General features: G+C 38.0%; 2 protein-coding genes across 4 annotated transcripts in view; both read right to left on the reverse strand.

Annotated features, from left to right (window-relative positions):
• Positions 1-26264, reverse strand: part of LOC117409687 (serine-rich coiled-coil domain-containing protein 1-like) — a 667826-nt gene that overhangs the window by 174008 nt on the left and 467554 nt on the right. The window lies entirely within an intron of this gene.
• On the reverse strand, positions 5187-8491 carry LOC131699648 (E3 SUMO-protein ligase KIAA1586-like). The gene is made up of 2 exons (XM_058996879.1): positions 6333-8491; positions 5187-5904 (listed from the first exon to the last, which is right to left on the reverse strand). Exons 1-2 carry the CDS (start codon positions 8019-8021, stop codon positions 5404-5406), a joined length of 2190 nt encoding a protein of 729 aa, XP_058852862.1. The 5' UTR covers positions 8022-8491; the 3' UTR covers positions 5187-5403.

Raw genomic sequence — 26264 nt, forward strand, 5'->3', positions numbered from 1 at the left:
GCTTAATGGTAGTGTTTCTGCTAAATGCTAAGCTTTCAGCATTATACAAGAAGAGAAAGGACAAGCACTGTGTGCAATATAATACATTACATTTGTTTAGCAGGTGAGTTATACTTTTTGATTTTTGGAACACAATATGGTTGAATTTGGTTGATCATTCATTGAAATGCACAACAATTGACATACCTATTCAATTAGGTGACCATGAGAATGGTGTGAGTAATAAAGTAATAAAAGAACTGAAAGATCATAATTGGATAAGTCTCCATCCCCCTGAGTTAATATTTGGTGGAAGCACCTTTGGCAGCAACTACAGCTGTGAGTCTATTGGGATAGGTCTCTACCAACTCTTCTTTACAAAACTGTTTAAGTTCTGTCAAGTTCCTTGGGGAGCATTGATGGACAGCAATCTTCAAGTCATGCCACAAATTTCTAGAATATTTTTTTCACTTGGAAGTTGTGGGGTAGGATGTGTAGATAAATGAAAAAAAAAGATTTTAATGCATTTTAATTCCAGGCTATAAGGCAACAAAAGGTGAATATTTTGAAAGGGGGTGTAGACTTTCTATAGGCATTGTATACATATATATATATATATATATAAATATATATATATATATATATATATATATATATATATATATATATATATATATATATACACACACACACACACAGAGTAAAACCTGTCTTAGAGACTACTTGCAGAGGCCACGACCAGCGACTGTATTTTCTTACTCCCATTCATAGAAACAAACCTGTAGGAGAAACTGCGCTACGCTTACAAGTCTGTGTTTCTTTGAAGTTTACAGCGAAAAAAAAATTATTTTGCTCGTTACAGTTTCTGCATTACTGCCTCTGAACTCCCAGAAAAAATAATTTCTGTGCCTGAAGAATTGAATATGATACAACATAGTTTTCAAAACTACTTTAACTCTTAATATTTGGAAAAAGTGGTAAAAATTCTCCTATCATCGCAGACACAGACAAGAATAAGACACACACACTTGCGATTTAAGGTGACCCAGGGCTGCCTCAGGGCCACTGTTTTGATGTGGCCCAGGGCCTGCAATCCAGGACCAGGGCCGGCCTTTACATATACATGAACACAAAGCAGACTAGGCCCGGCTTTTTGTAACACATTACCAATTTGATTATGTAGCTCAGTAGCAGGGATCATAGGAATCAGTTTGTTGCGGAATAACAAGAAAAAACGTGGATTTTCTATGATGGATTTTCTATTATGGAGATTTGTTTGTTTTACATTTGGGGAGGAACAAGCAAGGCTTTTTTGTTTGTTTGATAATAACCAAATCAAAACACGTACCATATATAAACATTAACACAGGCAACACTTTGCTTTAAATGTATGTAAACATACCTGTCTAATAAAACTGCTTCTGGTATTAAAGTTCAGTGTTGATTGAGGCTTCAGTTTATTTCAGTCAGTATCAAGAGCTGTTCAAAGATGCCGAAAACAATAACAATCACCCCTAAAGATCGGATCAATGAGTTTGGCAAGGATGAATTTCACGTCGATGGTAATGTGCGATTTTATATTTCATGCAGCAAGGCTGTAGATTACACTTGGATGACGAAGAGTAACTCTGAGTTGAACTAACATGAATATTTTTTTAATTTTTTTTTTTTTACAACAGGGCACTATTTGTAATATTTGAACAAAAAAAGTAAGTTTGTTTTACTGATTAATGTCAAGTTGTAACTTGCTTAGAATTTAAAATAACAATTTGTATTTTCACTGTAATATTTCAATGCCTGTTATTGTGATTTTTATTGTTAATGTTATTCTACTGGCGATAGAGCCGTTGTTTATTATGTGTCGTGCATGTTGTTGAGCAACGTGTATTTGATATATGACTGTTTATGTATATAGATTAGGGCGCTTCCCTTAATGAAGTTGCCATAGCTACATGTGGAACAAGGGTTTTGTTATAGCGATATGTTCGGTAATCTTCCAAGGGAAGGGGTAATGCTAATGTTCAGTCTTTACTGGTAATGGTTAGGGACTAGAGAATAATAATGACAATGATAATAATAATAATGATGTAAACAACAGAATAGTTTAACGGTCATGTTTGTAAACAAAGACGGTATGTAATGTAAATGTGTATGAATGTTTATTGAAATGGAATGAATGTTAAATAATATAGTTTATTTTTGTATAAAATGATTCCAGGTGTAACCAGTTATTTAAAAATTAATTAATTATTATTTAATGCTGTGTCTTTCCTTAGGAGGGAGTAGTCGTATTAGGTGGTCAGTCTTGAGCTTGTCTTGTGAATGTCAGTCCTTGCAATCTGAGTGAAGTATCCATTACAAAGATAAATATTTATACCTGTGAACATTAGCAAGTTATTATTATTATTATTATTATTATTATTATTTATTTATTAGCAGACACCCTTATCCAGGGCGACTTACAGTCGTAAACAAAAATACATTTCAAGAATCACAGTACAAGTAATAATACAATTAAGAACAAGATAAAAATACAATGACTTTGGTTCTAGCAAGTACAAGTATATGACAAAATACGATTCAATACCGGCGCAGATAACAGTGTCAGTGATAGTTACATCAGGATATAATTAAATACAAAATACTACAGATCAAATAACACTTGTGACAGATTACAGAAGTACTCTAAAGTACAGGATTAAATGCAGTAAAATAGGGGGCAGATAAGCGCAAGTAAAGTGCATTTAAGGAAGAGCGATATGTGTCCAGAGGGAAAAAAAGGATTTCTACAGGTGCTGTCTGAAGAGGTGAGTCTTGAGGAGGTGCCGGAAGGTGGTCAGGGACTGGGCAGTCCTGACATCTAGTGCAGGAGGAGCGGAGAGGTCGAGTGGGGGTGTAGGGAGAGATGAGGGTCTAGAGGTAGCTGGGTGCAGTCTGGTCAAGGCATCTGTAGGCGAGTACAAGAGTCTTGAACTGGATGCGAGCGGTGATCGGGAGCCAGTGGAGTGAGCGGAGCAGTGGAGTTGCGTGGGAGAAGCGAGGCAGAGAGAAAACCAGGTGAGCAGCGGAGTTCCGGATGAGCTGGTTTGGGTTGCTTTTTCCTGTGTTCTAAATACCTCCGTGTTCTTACGAGAATAATGTGATTGTGGTGGGGGTAAGCTCGGACCATCACCTTGTTACACACCACAACATTAAGTCAAAATAGTCAATAATAATATATATTTAATATATACCAGAACATTGCTACCGTACTATATTAATGAGCCAGCTGCTATATATTAAATAAGAAACATCTGCTACAAATCAAGGATTACTATATATCCCGGTAGCTCTTCCATTCTGAGTGCAGGCTATCATTCCATTAAAAAAGAAAACAAGCAATTCACCACATTTTAGGCCTGCTTTTCTGTCACATATGTGAATGCGCAAATGTGAAGGGGGTTGCAAACCTAAATATGCGGTGCAGTATGTACCCCTGAGGTCGCCTTGGGCCAGCACAGTAGTATGAACGAGGTCTAAGTTACGTTTCAAATAAATATAGGTACTGTAGACTATAACCAGACACATTTTTTCAAGAACATTTTGGTCTTTTTGATAATAACTATAATTTTTCTTTTGGCTTCACAGTCTATAAAATAAGCACTTGCATTAGTACTGAATTTTCTCTTCATTTGATTAACATACATGTTAATAAACCTACCAAGAGATGTTAAATGCGGTACAGTAGTCTATGTAAAGTTAATTTTAAAAAACCAAGATAGATGTAGTGGGATGCATTTAGAGGCAGGCAATTACAATTTAACATGAAATATCAGTAACAACAGTAGCCTTTCTGTACATCGTAAAAGTGCCCGTTTTACATCTTTGAACATTTGAAGAGAGACCACCTCTTACAAGTGACTACTTTTGATTACTCCCATGAGTGGCTGCTCTTGGCAGGTTTTCCTGTGTATATATATAACCCAAGTGGTGGTGCATCAATGATTTAACCATGGCCAATTAGAGGCTACTCTCAAATAGATGCGTTGCACCAGTATAGGCACACAGGAAACTGTTTCCTTGGCAACATGACTTCAGTGATCAAAAATGACTAAATCTACTTAAGCAATTGCCTCAAGATAACCAGCTTCTACTAATAAATCACACAGTATATTGATAATTCTCTAATGGAGGCTTAGAGGATTATTATAATCATTCATTATTAACTCTGATCAGCAAGCCTGAAGAGGGGCTTTATATACTGTATGTGGTGCTTTTTAACTGTACTGTGTCAAAATCTCAATGCCTTGATATATGAATACCCCCAAAATACAATAAATGTTAATATGGACTTGATACATTTAAAGCTGGTATTAATAACATAATACAAGAAGATAACCTTGAGACAGCAGGATATTAATGTACAATAAACATAACTGGTCGTTGCCAATTACTGAACAGTGAGTTAGCCTGAACTGACAAACATCTGGTGAGAGTGCTGCATGATTAATTACAATATGGGTTTAACGGATTAAAACTTTTATTGTTTTTGACAATGATCTCAAACTGGCAGGAGTTACCTTAGGGTCCATTCAAACTGTTCAGATGTTTCAAGGTTGTCTGTATAAGCCACCCGCCAACACCCAACACTAAAACTGCCTTATACTGTATGTCAGTGATTCTCAATTTTTTTTGACTGCGCCACCCCTTCTTCTATGTTGCCTGCATGTAACCTGGGATCTAAACTGTATTATGCTGCAGTCAGCAAGCCAGGCAGACAGCTGTATGCCAAAAAGATTTCTATGCGGTATGAACTTCAAAAACATGTTCTGTTATTTATTTCTGTTATTTATTTATTTACTTATGCTGAATCAGCTATATTTAAACAAAATATATAAAGTCATATTTACTATCCAACCTTGTCTCACTTATTTTCTGGACTGGTTCATATATTAAATATTTATTGCAGACTTGGCCATAGTGCATTATAGCCCCCTGTCGGTAACAATAGTCTTCACTCGGGCCAATAATTTTCCACTATAGCCCTCCTCTCCAGTCCAGATTTACTGTGTGTACGTACATATATATATATATATATATATATATATATATATATATATATATATATATATATATACAGTACTGTGCAAAAGTTTTAGGCAGGTGTGAAAAAATGCTGTAAAGTAAGAATGCTTTCAAAAATAGACATGTTAATAGCAGTGGTGTAGTGGTAAAAAAAAAAGTAGCGGAGCGGTCCCAATGAGAATCAATTAAATAGTTAACGAGGTATTAACAGTTACGCCCACTTTCCATTTAACGCGATTTAATCGGGGTTTTTTTAATAATAATATAACACATATTTTACTTAACAAATTTCTGTAAAATCTCCCCTCTCTATAGAAAATTAAAAGTTGCACTTACCAATCACAGGTTGTTTTTAGTCAACTATAGGAACTGCCACAGAGCGTCAGGGGAGTCGCTGGAAATTGGAGCTGCCACCCGTGTACGGCTGTCATCTGCGGATCGATGATTGTGTCGCAACCAAGTGGTCACATAAGGGCTTGGATTCCACTGTCTCAAAGGGGGTCCATGAAGCTTGATAAACATTAAGGCTGAAGCATGTTTGATTAAAATTTTGGAACGCTGATCAGTTATAATTAAGTTCATTTGGCTGAATCCCCTTTCACATTCAGCAGTACTGCACGGGATCACACGTGTGCAGTTAATAAGTGGAGCTAAATCATCTGGAATTCTTCCGTTGTTCTCCTTAAAATCTCGAAATGCATTTTTGATAATACGTTCATTTAGCTGAAAGCGCCGACACAATCTTTCAACTTCATTTTCGCCATAACCCTGGGGTAGTTCTGCAGGCCAGTGGTGTGGATCCAGGACCAAGAGCTCAGAAAGAAGACTTTCATATTTTTGGCAATTCACCTCGGAAGAAGCCTGAAAGAATAAGCTATTTGAAATTAATGGTAGCATTTCTAAAATGTATTTTCGAAACCTTAACTGTGTATATATATATATATATATATATATATATATATATATATATATATATATATATATATATATATATATATGCGTTTTGTAGTTTTGAGTAGGATTAAATAAAGTAAATAATAAAAGTGAGATTTTGCAGAATACATATACTGTGCGGGAGTGTTTTTCTATTCTTATATTTACATTAGTCTATGCACCTGCGATGAGACTGACAGGAGTGCAGATGTTTATAATTTATTTGTATATACTTCTCAGTTGCAGTTTTATACTACACATGAAACTGAAATTAACGCCCCCCTCTGCTCGTTAATTGCAAACAATTAGGCTAGCTATTAAAATTAAAAAAATCTGTACAAGGTTTATGAACATACCTTCTCATTTGATGCAGTGGTTGTAAAAAGTCGTTCTTTCATATGATTGGCGAGTTTGGTAAGGAATTGTTTATGATTTATTTTTACATGTTTGGGATTCGACGTCAGCACTGTAGATTTAAATGTTCCTTCCATGGCAGCTATCTGCGCTTCAAGAGTCTTTGTACCTACATTCTCATTCATGGATTCAAAAATCCTTACTGTTCTACGTGCCATTTTATCTGCATAAACCAATGTAGTAGTCCGTTTCTGGAGAATCTCTGACAGCAGTGAAAGTTCGTATAAGGCATCGTACATAACTCCGAGGTCAATGAGAAATTCTGGCGAGCACAGCCTTTTCAGTAGACCGCTGTATGTCGCTCTTTCAGCAGAAGTCCGCTTAGAGCTTACGGCAGCTTTAAAATGAGTCGACAGAACTTCAAAACTTTCCCACACAGCGGAGACAGTCCTGAACGAACTGGAAACCCATCTCACATCCAGTACACGACCAATTTTCCTCAAGACAGCATCCAGTTCCTTCGCACAATTTCGGAGTTCTTGCTGATTTAGTGCTGATCTACTGTAGACTGAGTATAGCTTGTCCATGAAAGAATGAAAATGGTTCATGCCAGTAGTCTCAGAAACACTATCGGCAACTGCAAGTTCGAGTCTGTGATTTAGACAGTGCCAGACAACAATGTTGGGGTACATGTCTGAAATTCGTTTTGCCACACCAGATTTTTTCCCAAGCATTACACTTGCACCGTCACTTGCAAATGCAACAAGATTCTTCTGTAAGTATGCATGGTCAAACCCGTGTTTTTGAAGACACTTAGTAAGCGCTAACACTATGGACTCAGCTGACTGATCAAAAAGTTCAACTAACTCCAAAAACATGAAGTGAGGGTCACGTGTCTTGTCTGTCTCGCATTTGAGATGCACAATAAGTGCTGGGGAACCATTCAGAGCTGTTGATTCATCAATTAACACAGCAATTTTTCCATCGATGTGTATTATTCTCTCACAGGCCTTTTTGACCATTTCATCAGAAACGTGGTTGATAATTTGAGTGGCGCTGTATCTGGAATGAAGACCAGTTCCCACATTAACACCATTTATTTCTTGCAGTTCCAGTAAGGCCTGATGATCAGAATAGGGTCGATTTTGTTTTGCAAGGTAGTAAGCAGTAGAAAATATTTTACAGGTAGTTTCGTGATCTCGCCTTTTTGCACTGTCAACACATTTCCCAATAATGTCCTCTGTGTTCTGCTGTAACAATGCAGTGGCCTTGTTATGAGCGCTGGATTTCTTGTGTTCAGCTATCTTTTTTCTCAAAGATCGTAGCTGTTGCTCTCGAGTTTTTCCATTGTACCCAACACTGTAATTTTTCCACTCAGAAGACAGAGAAACACCCTGACTTTTCAAAACTGACAGCGCAGAAACACGTCTACAAACACGACAGCCCAGATTACCATCCGCACAGTCAAGGAAAGTGTAAAGTTGTTTCTTTTCTTCCCATACCTCAGAACTCCAGATGTTTGGCCATGGCTGTTTCTCCGCGCTTTTTTCTTCAACTGCTGTAGGTTCTGGTTCCACTGTAGGTTCTGCTTCTGCCGTACAACAAACGATCTTCTGTTTTTTACTACTATTGCCAAAATATTGTATCAAAGTCTCTTGACGAGTTCGTTTACTACCTCCGAGACCAGACATTTTTGATTTGCGAGTTGTTTTTTATTATTATTAATACCGTTACTAATATCATCACCTCAGTTACGGCCAAGGAACGAACCGCCTCCTTCTCTGATTGGTTGTCAGCAACATCACTTTCAAAATTGATTTGCTAAAAAAAAAAAACTGGAATGACAGCATATTTTAATGGCATAATAATGGACCAATCAAAAGCAGCAACTGTGCTGCTTATTGTGGTGACATCGTTTTTCAGATTACTTGATGTTTTAGCCGACAGCTTGTCTTTATTAAACGTATAGCTAGCTGTCTGTCTGTCGCAAATTCGCACAGCTGGCACAGAGCCGCAGGCAATGCTTACTACAAGTGTTTAGACAAAATTCGAACACGAAAATATTTTAAATATATGTATTTATAAATGTGAACATTTGCAATTGAAAAACATGGATTGAAAAAGTGCCGGAGCGCCGCTCCGCCCCGCTCCGGCTCCACTACACCCCTGGTTAATAGTTTATATTTATCAATTAACAAAATGCAAAGTGAGTGAACAGAAGAAAAATCTACATCAAATCAATATTTGGTGTGACCACCCTTTGCCTTCAAAACAGCATCAATTCTTCTAGGTACACTTGCACACAGTTTTTGAAGGAACTCGGCAGGTAGGTTGGCCCAAACATCTTGGAGAACTAACCACAGTTCTTCTGTGGATTTAGGCAGCCTCAGTTGCTTCTCTCTCTTCATGTAATCCCAGACAGACTCGATGATGTTGAGATCAGGGCTCTGTGGGGGCCATACCATCACTTCCAGGACTCCTTGTTCTTCTTTACGCTGAAGATAGTTCTTAATGACTTTTGCTGTATGTTTGGGGTCGTTGTCATGCTGCAGAATAAATTTGGGGCCAATCAGATGCCGCCCTGATGGTATTGCATGATGGATAAGTATCTGCCTGTACTTCTCAGCATTGAGGAGACCATTAATTCTGACCAAATCCCCAACTCCATTTGCAGAAATGCAGCCCCAAACTTGCAAGGAACCTCCACCATGCTTCAGTGTTGCCTGCAGACACTCATTCGTGTACCGCTCTCCAGCCCTTCGGCAAACAAACTGCCTTCTGCTACAGCCAAATATTTCAAATTTTGACTCATCAGTCCAGAGCACCTGCTGCCATTTTTCTGCACCCCAGTTCCTGTGTTTTCATGCATAGTTGAGTCGCTTGGCCTTGTTTCCACGTCGGAGGTATGGCTTTTTGGCCGCAAGTCTTCCATGAAGGCCACTTCTGACCAGACTTCTCCGGACAGTAGATGGGTGTACCAGAATTGTTTTCTGCCAATTCTGAGCTGATGGCACTGCTGGACATCTTCTGATTGCGAAGGGAAGTAAGCATGATGTGTCTTTCATCTGCTGCAGTAAGTTTCCTTGGCCGACCACTGCGTCTACGGTACTCAACGTTGCCCGTTTCTTTGTGCTTCATCAAAAGAGCTTGGACAGCAAATCTGGAAACCCCTGTCTGCCTTGAAATTTCTGCCTGGGAGAGACCTTGCTGATGCAGTATAACTACCTTGTGTCTTGTTGCTGTGCTCAGTCTTGCCATGGTGTATGACTTTTGACAGTAAACTGTTTTCAGCAACCTCACCTTGTTAGCTGAGTTTGGCTGTTCCTCACCCAGTTTTATTCATTTGAAGGCAAAGGGTGGTCACACCAAATATGGATTTGATTTAGATTTTTCTTTTGTTCACTCACTTTGCATTTAGTTAATTGATAAATATAATCTATTAACATGTCTATTTTTGAAAGCATTCTTACTTTACACCTGCCTAAAACTTTTGCACAGTACTGTATATATATATATAAGGAGTTTTAATTTTGGCATTTTCTTTTAATCGATTAATCACCCAAACTGGACAATTAATTAATTGATTAATCACACCCGTTTGCTATAATATGCAATTGTAGTGAATAAATAGTCAATAAATGAAAATGTTAACTTGCATGTAATCTGAAGTTAGCCAAAGCAAGTCTTTTAATATAATGCATACAATACTGTGCCATGCATTACTGTAAGTTAGCAGCTGTTATACAACCAATACTGTGTTGGATCTGTCGGGCCGTTTTTTGTATAAACTTTAAACTAACATGTAATTTATTTAATTGAGTGCTATTTTATTTTAGTTTAATTTAGTTAAGACTGAGACTTAGGCTAGAGCTGTAAATGTACTGCCATGGTACAGATTTAAACTAATAGAATACATTGTTTAAAAGAAAAATCAACTTACTTGCAACTCAGATGATAAGGTAAACTCGTAATACTGCCGTGAAAGGAAAGCCACGAACAGCAAATCTTGCAAGTTGTCTGTTTTCCTTCCTTCTGAGCCAGTGGTTCCCAAACTTTTTTTTTGCTGTGCCCCACTTCAGAGATATTTTTTTTCCTACCCCCTTCTAATAAACAGTAAAATGAAATTATAATATATACTTAAGATGGATACACCTTATTATAATCACTATTCGTAATTGTATTAACACAAATACAAAAAACTAGTCACTTAAATGTTGCGCTCTCGTTTTCTTGTTCTTCATTCCACTTAAGAAAGTAAGGACGTGGAGGATTTAAAAGCCCATTTAATTGTTTCGCAGCAAAACCCTGTAAATGAAACTGATGTTACTATTATTATTACAGTATTGTTATTACAATATACCTGTGAATAATGTTAATGCAATTACGACTAGTAATTGTAATGTTTGTCCAGCTTTTTTTTTATTATTATAACTTTAGTAAAGATTTGATTAAAGATTTGTTTAATAAAATGTTGCATTTGCTTGTTTTCTACATTCCTATTTATGAACTGAAGCTGTATCTAAATCAAGATTTTTATTTTATTTTATTTGTGAACAAAATGTATCTGACATTAAAACCCGCCGAAGCTATACTTTCAAATGACAGAGGGCTGGGTGATAGAGGTGCTGAGCTACAAAAGGTCTGAAACAACACAAGCTCTGTGGACAGGGGTTGGTCAGATTAAACGTGATCACTGCCTGGATAGTTCATAGAGTCAATCATCCTGGAGACCCACTGAGTCTGCCATTTGCTGTGGAGCTTTTACAATCCCCAGGAAGTCAGAAAAAGTGTATTTTCCAGTCAGGTCTTGGCGCCCCCTGAATAACATCTGAAAATCACTGTTCTGAACAATGTTGGGTACATCTCCCTGTAACCCATTTGCCATCGTCTTTTGAAGTACTCTCCGCCATCTTTCTAGATTTCTTTCTCACGCACTCAGTATTGTCAACTCCACAAAGCAGGAAGTCGCTAGAGAAACCACACAAAGTTGCTAGATGTAGCTATTTAGACATTCTGAAGTCACCAGAAATGTTGCTAGATAGCTTACCACTCCTCTTGGAATCGCTTAACCAGTGAAAACATCAATATAAACAATATTAAATGTATTAATGATGGCTGATCATTTTTAAACGTTCTGTTTATACCTGTCTGATTTATCTACCTGTACAGAGTTAGTCTGATGTAAGTGATTTTATGGTAACATTATACATCACTTATCACTGATTCAGTACATTGTTTGTTTAAATAATTGATGTTGTTTGCTTCCGTTAGCAAGGGGGCAGCAGTTGTAGTAGTTATTTGCATTATGATTAGCAGGTCTCTCGGGATCTCTTTGGTTCACAGCCGCAACCAGCTCTGCAGCAACTTTTCAAAGCTGCGCTGGGCTGTGCAGGATCTGCACAGATTAATGAGGGTGGAGCTGAGTGATGTCACGCAGAACCCCTCGAAGAACGTGCATCTCCACGATTCTGTCCAGAACTGTGCAGGTCTGTTCAGAACTGCAGGAACCTGCACTACATGAAGAAAGCCACCACTGTACTACTTCAGGATGAGAGAAGTGTGGTGTATTGAGCAGCTTGTGACTTATGTTGTGATGATACAATTTGGTGACTTCTTTCTCTGAAAATCCCTGTTGAAAGTCGCTAGATTTGTCTCTAGTCGATTTGACAGTGTTTTTGTCGCTAGGAAAATCCAAAAGTCGCTAGATCTAGTGACAAAATCGCTAAGTTGGCAACACTGCACGCAGTGCTTTTTGCTACAGCATGTGTGTAGACTAGATTAATCGATCAATTATTTTTTTAAATCGATCAACACCCACAGGCATGATTAATCGATGAATCTTTAACCGATTAAAACCCCTAATATACCATAATATACCGCTTCTGGCGTTTATTTAAATATTTGCCAGCAGACCCGGCGCTTATTGGAGACCAGCGATTTATTTGAGACCGATTATTAGATCACTAGCTTCATAAGCTTCATTCTGTCATTGAGAAGCTGCTAACACACAACCTTGTAGCAACATCATAACTCAATTTAAATATTCCAGCAACTTTGATAAAAGGTTGTGTGTCAGTTGGAACTAAGTGACAGTTTTGTTTTATAACAAAATGACATTGTATCGTTCACTCTCAAGTACAAAGAGAAAGTATTATTATGTACACTGGTTATCAAGGATACGGTATGCAAAATGAACAAGCAGAAGTACGAATTTGTATTGAGGTCTACCATTGTTAATAATAATAATAATAATAATAATAATAATAATAATAATAATAATAATAACAGTTAAATCCACTAAAAGACAGCCCTGTAGATATCAGAATATAGGAGTTTAGTGTACTCTTACAGCACAATAATAATAATAATAATACAAACTAAAATGTTTTTAAAAATGAACAATAAAAGCAATAAGTATTCATCAAAAACAATGTATTGTTTAATCTCAAACGTATACATTGTTAATACAACAAAACACGTTAAAATACAGAGGTTTGTATCTGGCCCACTTTCAGCATGCTTAAAATGATGAAAAACTTTTAAAAATGTAATAACTGCATTAAACAAATATGCATTATATGTAGGCCTACCTTAAATTATGTTGTCTATTATTATTATTATTATTATTATTATTATTATTATTATTATTATTATTATTTATGACTCCTATTATGTTGTCTATTATTATTATGTATTAATCCTGAGAGTCACTTTCATCGCCGTCATTTATTAGCAGTTTATTATGCTCAAGCTCCTCCTCATCTTCCTCAGCTTCAATGGCAATGACAGAGACCCGGCGTTTAATAGAGACCCAGCGTTTAATAGAGACCCAGCGTTTAATAGAGACCCAGCGTTTAATAGAGACCCAGCGTTTAATAGAGACCCGGCGTTTAATAGAGACCCGGCGTTTAATAGAGACCCAGCGTTTATTTACAATGTTTGTCAGCAGACCTGGCGCGTATTGGAGACAGGCGATTATTTGAGACCCGGCACTTATTTGAAGTTTTACGGTATATAATATACAGTATCAGTAGCGACCATGTAGCGACACTGTAAATATTATTTTAGTCGCCTGCAGGCGACCACTTTGTGCTGTTTTTTTTTTTCTTTTTCAACATATGCACTTTTTTCAGTATTTAATAACAAATTGTATTTTTTTTTATTATTATTAAAATACCTTTGGACCCATGTTAAACATAATACGGCTTTTTAGTGCCTATGTCACAGGCGCATCTGTCCGTACAGATCGTTATGTTATTGTATGCGGAATCGCTAGACACATAAAAAAAAACAAAAAAAACAGGAAAATCCATCTAAATATTTTTATTACGATTTTCACTACATCAATCTAAATGGAACTGGCAAACTGATCACTTCATGTGCAAGTATTTAATTATGTAAATAGGTAAGCTTCACTAAAAGGCGCCGTTAGGGTCATAATTCACCCTGTGATATTCGCATACACTCTATATTGAGATGCATACACTCTATACTGACATGCATACACTCTATACTGTCATGCATACACTCTGTACTGAGATGCATACACTGAGATGTATACACTCTATACTGAAATGCATACACTATATACTGAGACGTATACACTATATACTGAGATTCTCGCTCATACAGTCTATACTGAGGTCGGTCATCAGTCACGTGAGTTGTACTCTCCACCCACATTTTAGAAAATTGCTTGCTGCACATCCGCCATTTTGAAGATTACAGTCAAGGCGACAGGTTGAAGTTTTCTTGATATGAGTTTATTTATTTATTTATTTATTTTACAAAAATACACGGTGACTCGCTGTCTGATGTTATTTTATTAATAATATATTAATATATAATGTTGTAATGCAATTAGATCTGGTAATGAGGCGCTTTTAACCCTTTGTGGTCCTATATTGGACCTGGTCCGACATCGCAATTTTCCCTTTCCGGTCCATTGTGGGACCCTGTCCGACATCATCATAAAGATGCAAAAGACAGGTCTCTAGTCGTTTTTTCTCTATCTCATGAATACTGATAGCCCCGACACCACATAGATAACACGGACATAAACAGACAAGATAGCTGCTTCTGCATCCAACATGCAAAGGATATCACAGACATTTGCAGAGCTTTTTTTAGATGTTATAATAATAAAATAACGACTTGGATCGCATTATTGAGGAGTTGGTGATAAAAACAAGTGATCAAGAGATGATTTATCGGTATGTACTTAGATATTTGAAAAATATAGCGAACAAGGGGTGTGGCGGGGCTGGAGATGCAGTACTGAGTGTCCTATTGATATGCAGTGCCTTTTAAACCTGTTTTACTGTGAAAATACTTTTAAACAGTGTGTCTAAAATAAACTGTGCATGTGAAAATAAATTGGATCTGACGCACCTGAGACGCGCTGAATAAATTGACCGTGGTGAATAAATGGAATAGATAAACTATATACAGACGTGCTCAAATTTGTTGGTACCCTTACAGCTCATTGAAATAATGCTTCATTCCTCCTGAAAAGTGATGAAATTAAAAGCTATTTTATCATGTATACTTGCATGCTTTTGGTATGTCATAGAATAAAGCAAAGAAGCTGTGAAAAGAGATGAATTATTGCTTATTCTACAAAGATATTCTAAAATGGCCTGGACACATTTGTTGATACCCCTTAGAAAAGATAATAAATAATTGAATTATAGTGATATTTCAAACTCATTCGTTTCTTTAATTAGTATCACACATGTCTCCAATCTTGTAATCAGTCATTCAGCCTATTTAAATGGAGAAAAGTAGTCACTGTGCTGTTTGGTATCATTTCGTGCACCACACTGGACATGGACCAGAGAAAGCAAAGGAGAGAGTTGTCGAGGAGATCAGAAAGAAAATAATAGACAAGCATGGTAAAGGTAAAGGCTACAAGACCATCTCCAAGCAGCTTGATGTTCCTGTGACAACAGTTGCAAATATTATTAAGAAGTTTAAGCTCCATGGAACTATATCCAACCTCCCTGGGCGCGGCCGCAAGAGGAAAATCGACCCCAGATTGAACAGAAGGATAGTGCGAATGGTAGAAAAAGAACCAAGGATAACTGCCAAAGAGATACAAGCTGAACTCCAAGGTGAAGGTACGTCAGTTTTTGATCGCACCATCCGTCGCTTTTTGAGCGAAAGTGGGCTCCATGGAAGAAGACCCAGGAGGACTCCACTTTTGACAGAAAAACATAAAAAAGCCAGACCGGAATTTGCTAAAATGCATATTGACAAGCCACAATCCTTCTGGGAGAATGTCCTTTGGACAAATGAGTCAAAACTGGAGCTTTTTGGCAAGTCACATCAGCTCTATGTTCACAGACGAAAAAATGAAGTTTTCAAAGAAAAGAACACCATACCTACAGTGAAACATGGAGGAGGCTCGGTTATGTTTTGGGGCTGCTTTGCTGTGCCTGGCACAGGGTGCCTTGAATCTGTGCAGGGCACAATGAAATCTCAACACTATCAAGGCATTCTGGAGCGAAATGTACTGCCCAGTGTCAGAAAGCTCTGTCTCAGTCGCAGGTCATGGGTCCTCCAACAGGATAATGACCCAAAACACACAGCTAAAAGCACCCAAAAATGGATAAGAACAAAACATTGGACTATTCTGAAGTGGCCTTCTATGAGTCCTGATCTGAATCCTATCGAACATCTATGGAAAGAGCTGAAACTTGCAGTCTGGAGAAGGCACCCATCAAACCTGAGACTGCTGGAGCAGTTTGCTCAGGAAGAGTGGGCTAAACTACCTGTTAACAGGTGCAGAAGTCTCATTGAGAGCTACAGAAAACGTTTGATTGCAGTGATTGCCTCTAAAGGTTGGGCAACAAAATATTAGGTTAGCGGTCCCATCATTTTTGTCCATGCCATTTTCATTTGTTTTATTATTTACAATATTATGTTGAATAAAAAATCAAAAGCAAAGTCTGATTTCTATGAAATATGGAATAAACAATGATGGATGCCAATTACTTTTGTCAGTTTCAAGTTATTTCAGAGAAAATTGTGCATTCTTTGTTTTTTGTGGGGGGGGGGGGGTACCAACAAATTTGAGCACGTCTGTATATATATATATATATATGTACTGTATATATATATATATATACACAGTGGTTTCAGAAGTATTCACCCCCCCTGCAAAGTTTTCACATTTTGTTGGCAACTGAGCGTACTTCACGATGCTTTCAAATTAGACTTTACATGTAGAATCTACATAAATTACTCCACATTGATAAAGTTAAAAAATGCATATAGAATATAAATAACTAAGATTTACAGAGAAAAACAGATTAATCTCAGTTGCATAAGTATTCAACCCCTTTGCTACTGCAGCCCTAAATCAGCTCAGGTGCAAATTATTTGTTTGAAAGGTCACGAAATTAGTGAAATGGTTTCAGCCTGTGTGTACTCAAAGTGGTTTAACTTGTAGATAATTTCCCTCAGGTATATAAAGACTTTCAAGCTGCAACTTACATAGTGATCCAACAAAGCAACCATGAAGACCAAGGAGCTTTCGAAACAAGTCAGGGATAAAGTGGTAGAGCATAGAGCAGGAGAAGGATACAAGAAAATGTCAAAAGGTGCTCATTATCCCTCTCATCATACCACCCCGACACTACCCAGATCAGGTCACCCTCCCAAACTGAGCAGCCGGGCAAGTAGTAAACTGGTTTGGGATCTCACTCTGAAGCCAACAATGACCTTGAGAGATCTACAAAGTTCTGTGTCTGAGATGGGAGTCAGTGTTCACACATCAACAAAAAGCTGGTCCCTACACAAAGCTGGCTTGTATGGACGGGTGGCAAGAAAGAAGCCATTACTCAAAAAGCCTCATCTTAAAGCATGTGTGGAGTTTGTGAAAAAGCCTTTACTGTAGATGATACTGCAGACATGTGGAAAAAGGTTTTGTGGTCAGACGAGACAAAAATTGAACTTTTGGGTCTCAATTCCAAGCTTTACGTCTGGCACAAGCCCAACACTGCACATCACCCAGTCAACACCATCCCAACTGTCAAGCATGATGGTGGCAGCATCATGTTATGGGAATGCTTTTCTTCAGCAGGGACTGGGAATTTTTGTCAGGATAGAGGGGAGAATGGATGGTGCAAAGTACAGGCGAATCCTTGAGGAAAACCTGTTTGAGTCAGCCAAGACTCTGAAACTAGGGACGAAAATCACATTTCAGCAGGACAATGACCCGAAGCACAAAGCCAAAGCCACACTGGAGTGGCTAAACAAGAAGAGAATGAATGTTCTTGAGTGGCCCAGTCAAAGTCCTGACTTGAATCCAATAAAAAATTTATGGCGAGACTTGAAGATTGCAGTCGATCGACAATCCCCAACAAACTTATCAGAACTGGAGCAATTTTCCCGTGAAGAATGGGTAAAAATGTCACCATCCTACTGTGCAAAGCTAGTAGAGACCTATCCAAAAAGACTCATAGCAGTAATTGCTGCAAAAGGTGCTTCTACCAAGTACTGACTTAAAGGGCTGAATACTTATGCAACCAGTAAATTTCATTTCGTACATTTTCTTTCCAAGTTTTGCTGACATTTAACCTCCTTCTCATATAACAGTGTTCAGTTTAACCACTACAGCTTTGATTAAAAAGTTTGTTTGAAAAACTGTGCGCACATTATTTGTAATTTAACAAAATGTGACATTATTGGTAGGGGGTGAATACTTCTGCAAACCATTGTATATGCCTCCCTGTTTTGGGTCTCGTGAATTCCCTACGCCTTCATGGAAAATAACATTATTTTTAAGTAAAGAATTGCAAATGGTAAACATTGGGTAAAAGGTACGTGGGACTGTGTGGTTTGGTAAAATAATAAGGGTTTAAAATGTTGTAATTGCAAAAATAAGGTTTTTAGTTTGATTCATTAAATCATACTGTTTTAACAGCTCTTTTTGTAAAAATAGAGATAAATAACAATGCCCCCCCCCCCCCAAATGCATTGCAATCAGTGTGCTATTTCTGAGATTGAAGAGTGGATTTTCTTTTTTTCTTTTTTTTTTTTAACAAAACTATATGGTAACTCTGAGGTGGCCTAGAAGTGCAAAACGCAAATCATATTTAAAAAACAAAGCAGAAATAATATTCAAAAAACAAAAATAATATTTTGAATGCAGAAAAACACACATTTTTTAAAATTTCGAGATCATCAAAAATATTCGGAGAACAGAAAAAAAAGAGAACGCGAAATATATTTTGAGGACAAGAGAAAAATTACACTATGTAACACAATTTTTGTTCCTGGGTAGTAAGTGTTATTTCCTAATTGCTTATGCCTCAAAAGTATAGAAAATGGCTATTATTCCCCACAAACTTTGCTTTTATGACCAGGACAGTGATATTTTGAAATTTACCTATTTCCAATGAGAAAACGGGCGAATTTGTGTCTTTTCTTTCACATAAAGTTAGAAAAAAACAACATATGAATCCAAATTAACATGTATTTATACTAAAGTAATACAAAAATGACTACAAAAGATTTAGAAGTGAGTAGTTTTTCGAGATTTACGATTATACTGTAAATCACTTTCACGAATCAGCCCCCAAATGTAGTCTCCCATCATGTTCTCGTTATACTGTCCTTGGTAGCGGCGTTCAAAGTCAAAAATGTTGTTACACGGTGTAATCAGTAGCTGATCAGCCATGCATCCTCACGGGGTTTTTAAATATAATAATAAAAGACGCGGTGCTTTTATCCGCACCGCAAACAAAAATACAAATAATAATAAATAGGGGCGGGACACTCCGCCACACAAAAAAGATGTTCACAACGGAAATGACATTGTCACATGACCTAATATAATGCAGCGATCACATGATGGACATGGATTGGAGCTGGAGGACTGTTGGAGAGAAGAAGAAACACTCTGGTGGAATTCGGTACGTCTATATTGAATACATCTGTGTCTTCTGAATGTGTTTACTTATAAACATTAAGCGGTATACACAATGTTGCTTCATCAATTAGGTACCATAGTTACCTAACGTTTTATCGTTAGGTGAATTAATAGGCCTGTAGTTAAATTTCGGTTTTAGTTTTGTACAGCATTGTACACGTACTTGAATTGCAGGCCATATACGTGTTTATTTACGAAGCAGTTACATTACATAGCTAGTTGAATGCACTCTGTGATTGAATTGTTTTCCTTCCTTCTATTTATCTGAAAAAATACGTTGAGCGCATGGAATCTACCAATTAACGTTTCTCAACGCTGGCCATGTTTTGCCCCTTTTGTGGGATTCGGCTTGGCACAACGCCATCGTTTTGCCCCAAATGTGGCAAATCTCTGGCTCCTGTCTGAAGAAAACCACATCAAGCCTTTCCTCACTCGTGAGCGATGGGGCATATACAGGTACGTTACTGCGACTGCTACATTGTCTTATGGCCTTTCTCTTTGCATGTGTGTGTTTTAAATATTGTCACGCGTTCAACATTTCTGAAAAGTGGAATCTGTGAAACTCTAATTTGACAACTTAGGCTGAATAAAGTAATCCATACTTTTTTTTTTATAGAAACAAAGCTTTATTCTCACAAAACAGTGTATACAAATATTGATATATACAAATATTGATCTACTAAATTGAAAGCGATATCTGAATAAAGTCCTTCTGATTAAAAGGCAAAACTACGTTAAAGTGGTTTAATTTGCTACGCTACAATTTTGCCAGCTGTATCGTTATTAAATAATTAAAATACAGCATGTATTATGCAGACAAACGGTATAATTAAGTTACAGTATTACTTAATATTAAAAATACCACGTTTTTATGTAGATGTTTTTAATATTCCTTTTTACAGACAAATGCTATTAAAATTACTAAATGGATTTAAATACTGTAGTTTTCCACTGACATTACAACTACAACGAATACAGTGGTGTACTAGTAGAACTAATAGTACTAGACCGTTCTTTACTGCATTTATGGAAATCTGTAAATATATTCCCCAAAATTGAGCTGATGTAGGTTGTAGCTAACCCCCCCACCCCTCCACCTTTTTTTTTTTGCTGCATTGTTTATATGTATTTTTTAAACTTTTACATAGTGAGTTATTGAGAATTCCTATAACTGCTGCAAGGATATACAAGGGCTCTTTACCAGTTTGACAGCAAAACAATCAAAATATTTATTCTTCGCTGAAATTACTAATGTTGGATCAATGCAGCATTGTTTTTATTCCATCTTCAGCTCGCAGTTCTGGAAGGAGCTGCTAGAAGAACTGAAGGAATCAAGCCATTTCAATGGCTCCAAAAGGATTTAAATGAATGCACAAGCTTTCATTTAAATTTACAAACCCCGCTTGCATGGGAATCTGCTGTAGACTTATATCTGAAATTGAAGGAAATTGCTAATTTGTAAATAGATTTAATAGTTATAGTTTCAAGGGATTCATATGCTTCCATAATTTAAGAAAACTGTAAGAATAAAGGTTTGTTTTTAGCCCTAAACACTGCAGAATAAAACATTACATTGTACCTCTTATTTAAAATTTTCTCCCACTTTCTGCGGATAATTAATCCAGGAATCTTCTACAGAAGTGTGCATCTTAATACTGATTTTATTGTATTTTATAACTGCTCTTATCTGTAATGTGATATTTTGTATTTTTTATATTTTGTAATGTGGTACTTTGTAACAACTGCAAGTCACCCCGGATAAGGGCATCTGCAAAGAAATAAATAATAATAATAATCATCTTGGAAGTTCACGATTTTCTTTTCCTGTTTGAATTGCTGCAGTAACTGATGAAGAAATCTTGAACTCCTGCGAACTCTGCTTGTGAACCTGTTTTTAAAAACTTTGCTCAAACCAGGAAATAAAGACTTTAGCAGCACGACAAATGCACTCTGCTTCTTGGTCTTGTTGCTCGTGGTTTGTGTGTGGTAACAGACCTGAGGTAATTGTGCAGGTAAATGTAGGATCTTGCTATAGCTCATTATTGTAAACCCCTGTAACCACAGGACACTCATCTTGCTGACGGAGGGAAGTACAGCATTCTACCTAAAAAGATGCTTTTGTTACCACTGAAAGAAAGACTGTACTGCCGTAGGCCTCACGCAGAGGAAGGACAACCCAGAGCTTTTACAAGAACCCATCTGCAATTCTTTACAAAACTGTTATTTCTTCAAAAACCAAAGGCTGGACCACAGAACCGATAGCTGTGGGATTGTTATCCTGTCTTTTTCATACGACTACTTTATTTCCTCAATATAGACTCTTGCACAACCCTCAAAGTTTTATAAAGGAAGGTAACTGATTTATTGAACTCATAGTGCATAAGCTAGGACAATAATGTTGGATTTAATTACCCATGTTCTTTTGTAACAAATGATGTTGATCACATGTATAAGGCATGAATTAACACTTCTCACAATCCAATGAATTCATGGGTCAGGAAGATACAATTGTATTATGTCCTGATAAGATAGATAGTATATAAAATCTCTTTATCTGGACACAATGCAATACATGAAGACCTTCCTGACCCATGCAGATAAAGTTATTCATAAATGACAAACTGGTGGAAAAGTCAATGCAAGATCTCCCCTTTGTCCAAAATTAAATAATGTATAATGTATTTATTTATTTATTTTTATAACTAAGCAATCAGATCTACAGAAAGATTAAAAAAATAAGTGTCAAATGTTCACATTTGGCTTCAGTGTAGTCTCTGAAAGAAGAATGTTACAAGACTGATTTATTTAGTTTCCAAAGCAGTTTAACTGTTACAGTTTAAAATGATTTGCACCGTAAGTTCTACATGCCACAAAGGTTATGAGAAATGTGCATCACTAACAGCGACTTACTTTTCTACTATATTTAGCCAGTTTTACATACGTTTTGGATAAACTCACCTTTAGATTGCACACTACAAACTAAGAGTGGCTGGACTTTAAGAATACTTTGCACAGTTCAAGCCATTTTTTCAGCATGCTTTTAAAATTAAAATTCTATATTTAAAACTAAAACAGAACAGGGACTTTTTATCTTGCTTTGTGCTTGTTACCATAATTACTGATCCTTTCGCAATGCATGGGCTATTACAACTAAATGGAGTAGGTGGTCCTTTCAGAATGCACACAACCTTCAAGGACAAGCATCAAGGAGAATACACATTTTATAACACCACATAATTACAGGATTCAGTTTAAAGAAAAAAATGCCGCAGAAATCTCTTAAAAGCAAAACGTTAATGCATTGTTAATTTACAATGCATTGTTAATTTACAAACTTGTATGTTGATCTATTTCTGTTACACAGCCTGTCAATCCAACTCCATTTTCCTGTTTGAGACCCACACCATGTTGTTCTGGCCACCCCCTTTATCATGCTGACCCTCAATCTCACCGGCAGAAACCACTCCAGCAATAGTTTGAGGCAAAGTAACTTTTCGACTTCTGAATCAAAAGTTGAAGAAACTCCAGCATCAATTCCATCTTCAGTATTGCTAGAGTCATCTGTGAACTTCACTAGCATGGTGTTTGTAGGGTCATAAGAACTACACTTAAAACCACATACAGCTCCATCCCAGATGTCTCTTCTGTTTATGTTGAACTTTGAAATTTTGGTGGATTGTATTTGCATGCCTAAATTCCCCAAAATTGCATCCACAGTGACCAACTGCTCACTGAAATCATATTCAATAAACAAAATACATAGGTAAATATTACCTTTATATATAAAAAATAAAAAAATATAAAGCTAACATTTTACATAAAGACAAGCAGAGAAGTCTTTTACAGGATGACAGGTTCGTAGTACTACCTATCTTCACTACTATCACTATCTTCACCATTTTCTAGAAAAAGTCAGTATTGTTTACTTCAGCAATAAATAAATTCCCAAATGCATGTCCCTATGCAGTGCTGTAAAGACCAAAATCTAGACTCTCTGGAATAGTGTACGTTACATATACTTGTTGTTCATACATTTCAAATTCAATTCGCCTGACTTTCCAATCCCTGTGTACGTTAGGTTCAATTTCTCCTGGACTTTGATATGTATGTTTTTTTTGTATACATATACCAATGCTGTTTTTAGTTATTTCATTTATATAATTACATGTGGAGTGCAAATATTGTCAAAACTAGATTGCATCACAAATATAGCATAATCTCTTGCTTTTAGTTTCATTGGAAGAACTACAGAAAATCATAACTGGAACAGAAAGTGAACTTTTAAGACTATAAACTGAAAGTCAAATATTTGTTTTGCACTTACCTACTCTATTGTAGTCTTCATCAGTACAAATGAAAAATGTAAATCTTTGAAATGTTTTGCCTGTTGCATCTTTAAATGTGTGTAATGTAAACTCCTTTTTAGAGCCAGGAACCTTATCCACAATAGCTTCATCAGAATGCAAAAGAACATATGGACCCTTTAGAAAATCGTAATTAAAAGCTTTAAGTTTGTTTCTGATGCACACAACAGAACTTTTTTGAAGTTCCAGGAAAAATTCGAAGTGGCAATGTTTTTCCTCTCTCCTTTTTTAAAATAGCACCATATTTTTTCAAATCCTACTGTTAACCTGCAAAAATAAACAATAAGGTCCCTAAACAATTGACAATTAAAACTATACTCCACCCCCAAACAAAAAAAATCAAGTATTGACAATAAATACATTTACACCCAATTTACTATAAAATAACATGAAAATACCAAGCACTATACACATACACACTCTACAGGCAACCAATGATCTACAGGGGAATGGGGGTGAGAACGTTAGGTTACTTACCGTAACCCTGGTTCCCTGAAAAAGAAATGTCAACCATTACGAGTTAGGAAATGACCCTTGTGTCACATGCCCTGAGCACATATTTAAAAAGCTGCCTGATAGGCCCTGTGTGAGCACATGTCTGTTGCATTCTGGAACAAGTATCTAGCGACCTCGCAAATTTAATGGTTGACATTTCTTTTTCAGGGAACCAGGGTTACGGTAAATGAAACACTGCCCAAGACGTCATAGTCCCTCTAGTGGAGTGAGCTGTAACATCACTTGGAGAGGGCAGGTTAGCCAGCTCATAAGCCAGCCGGATTGTATCCACTATCCAATGTGACAAACACTGCTTGGAAAGGCTGTCTTAAAAGACAAGTACTTAGGGTCCATTGAGGCTCGAAGGGAGTGCCTCTAGAACCAAGTCCAGATGCCAGGAAGGAACCATCAGTTTAAGGGGAGGGCGGAGCCGCCTAGCCCCTTTTAAAAACTGCACTGCCAAAAAATGAGCTCTGGGATACACAGAGTCGATTTTGACGTGGCACACAGATATAGCAGCCAGGTACACCTTCAACGTAGAGGGAGATTTACCCTCCTCTAGGAGGTCCTGTAGAAACTGCAAAACAACCGACATGGGGCAGGAGGTGGGGTCATGGTCTCTCGCCAAGCACCACATCTGGGAAATCCTCCATTTATAGGGGCCAGACCCACAGCTGGACTGACCCGTGGTCCAGGTGCCACAGATGGCCCTGAGCCTGACTGAGAAGGTCCCTGCATAGCAGGATTCGCCACAGCTGTCCCTGAATGAGCTGGCTCAGAGCGGCAAACCATATCCTCCTGGGCCAGTGCGACGCAACTAGGAGGTCCCTCGTTCCGTACGTTCTCCAAGAAGGACGGGATCAGCGCTAGAGGGGGGAAGGCATACAGCAAGCCCTGAGGGCAGCTATGGGCTAGGGCATCGATTCCCAGAGGGCCCCCGCCTCTCTGAATCGAGAACCACAGAGGGCAATGTGTGGACTCCTCTGAGGCAAACAGGTCAACTGACACGCTGCCGAACCTGTGCCAAATCATGGCTACCACCTGGGGATGCAGGCGTGCCGAGAAGCCCCCCTTGACAGCAGGTCTGCTGTCTGGTTCGAAACCCCCGGCAGGTGGACTGCCCTGAGGGACAGAAAAAGCGGTTGTGCCCAGGTGAGCAACTGGAACACTGCTTGGCGCAACCCCGGGGACCGTAGCCCCCCCCCGGCGATTGACATGCCATGACAGTGGTAGTGTCCGTGCGCACTAGTACATGCTTGCCCTGCAGCACTGATTGAAAATGGTGCAGATCCAGGTGCACTGCCCTCAGTTCCAGCACACTGATGTGGGCGGACAGCCACCTGCTAGTCCAGACCCCACAGGTCCCCCTGCTGTTCCAAATCGCCCCCCAACCAAGGTTGGAGGCATCCGTGGTCAGCACCTCTCTCCGGTATATTACACCCATAGTTACTCCTTCGCTGAGGTGGCGAGGATTCTTCCACTGGCTCAGGGCATGCCAGCACGATCGAGACACTGTCAGCCGGTGGTGTCTGTCTCGGGCTGGGTGAACTATTTGGGCATTGAGCCATGCCTGCAAGGGGCGCATATGGAGGAGACCGAGAGGGAGGACAGAGGAGGCTGCGGCCAGCAGACCTAGCAACCGTTGGCACAGCACCACCTGCACTGACTGTCTGCAATGAAAAAGGGACAGACAGGCTTGGAATGCGCTTACCCTGTCGACCGACAGGGAAGCGAGCATGGAGCGGGAATCCAGGCGGACCCCCAGGAAAACCGTCACTTGTATGCATCTCAGTATATAGTGTATGCTTCTCAGTATATAGTGTATGCTTCTCAGTATATAGTGTATGCTTCTCAGTATATAGTGTATGCTTCTCAGTATATAGTGTATGCTTCTCAGTATATAGTGTATGCTTCTCTGTATAGAATGTATGTGATTTAGAGTCCTGCATCGGGTCGGGTACCCGTGGGGCCCGCGGGTGACCTGTGAAAGCATTATAGTCCTACACTAATGAACAAATTGAATATATTTAGAGTATTTTACAACAATAAACAAAATAACACCCTGCATATAAATAAAGCATGTTCTTACCGTGTGACAGTTTGAGGTCTGCTGATGAAGATCAGCAGACTTTGGCATG

The sequence above is a fragment of the Acipenser ruthenus genome, chromosome 2 (genome assembly GCF_902713425.1).
Source record: "Acipenser ruthenus chromosome 2, fAciRut3.2 maternal haplotype, whole genome shotgun sequence".
Classification (NCBI taxonomy): Eukaryota; Metazoa; Chordata; class Actinopteri; order Acipenseriformes; family Acipenseridae; genus Acipenser; species Acipenser ruthenus.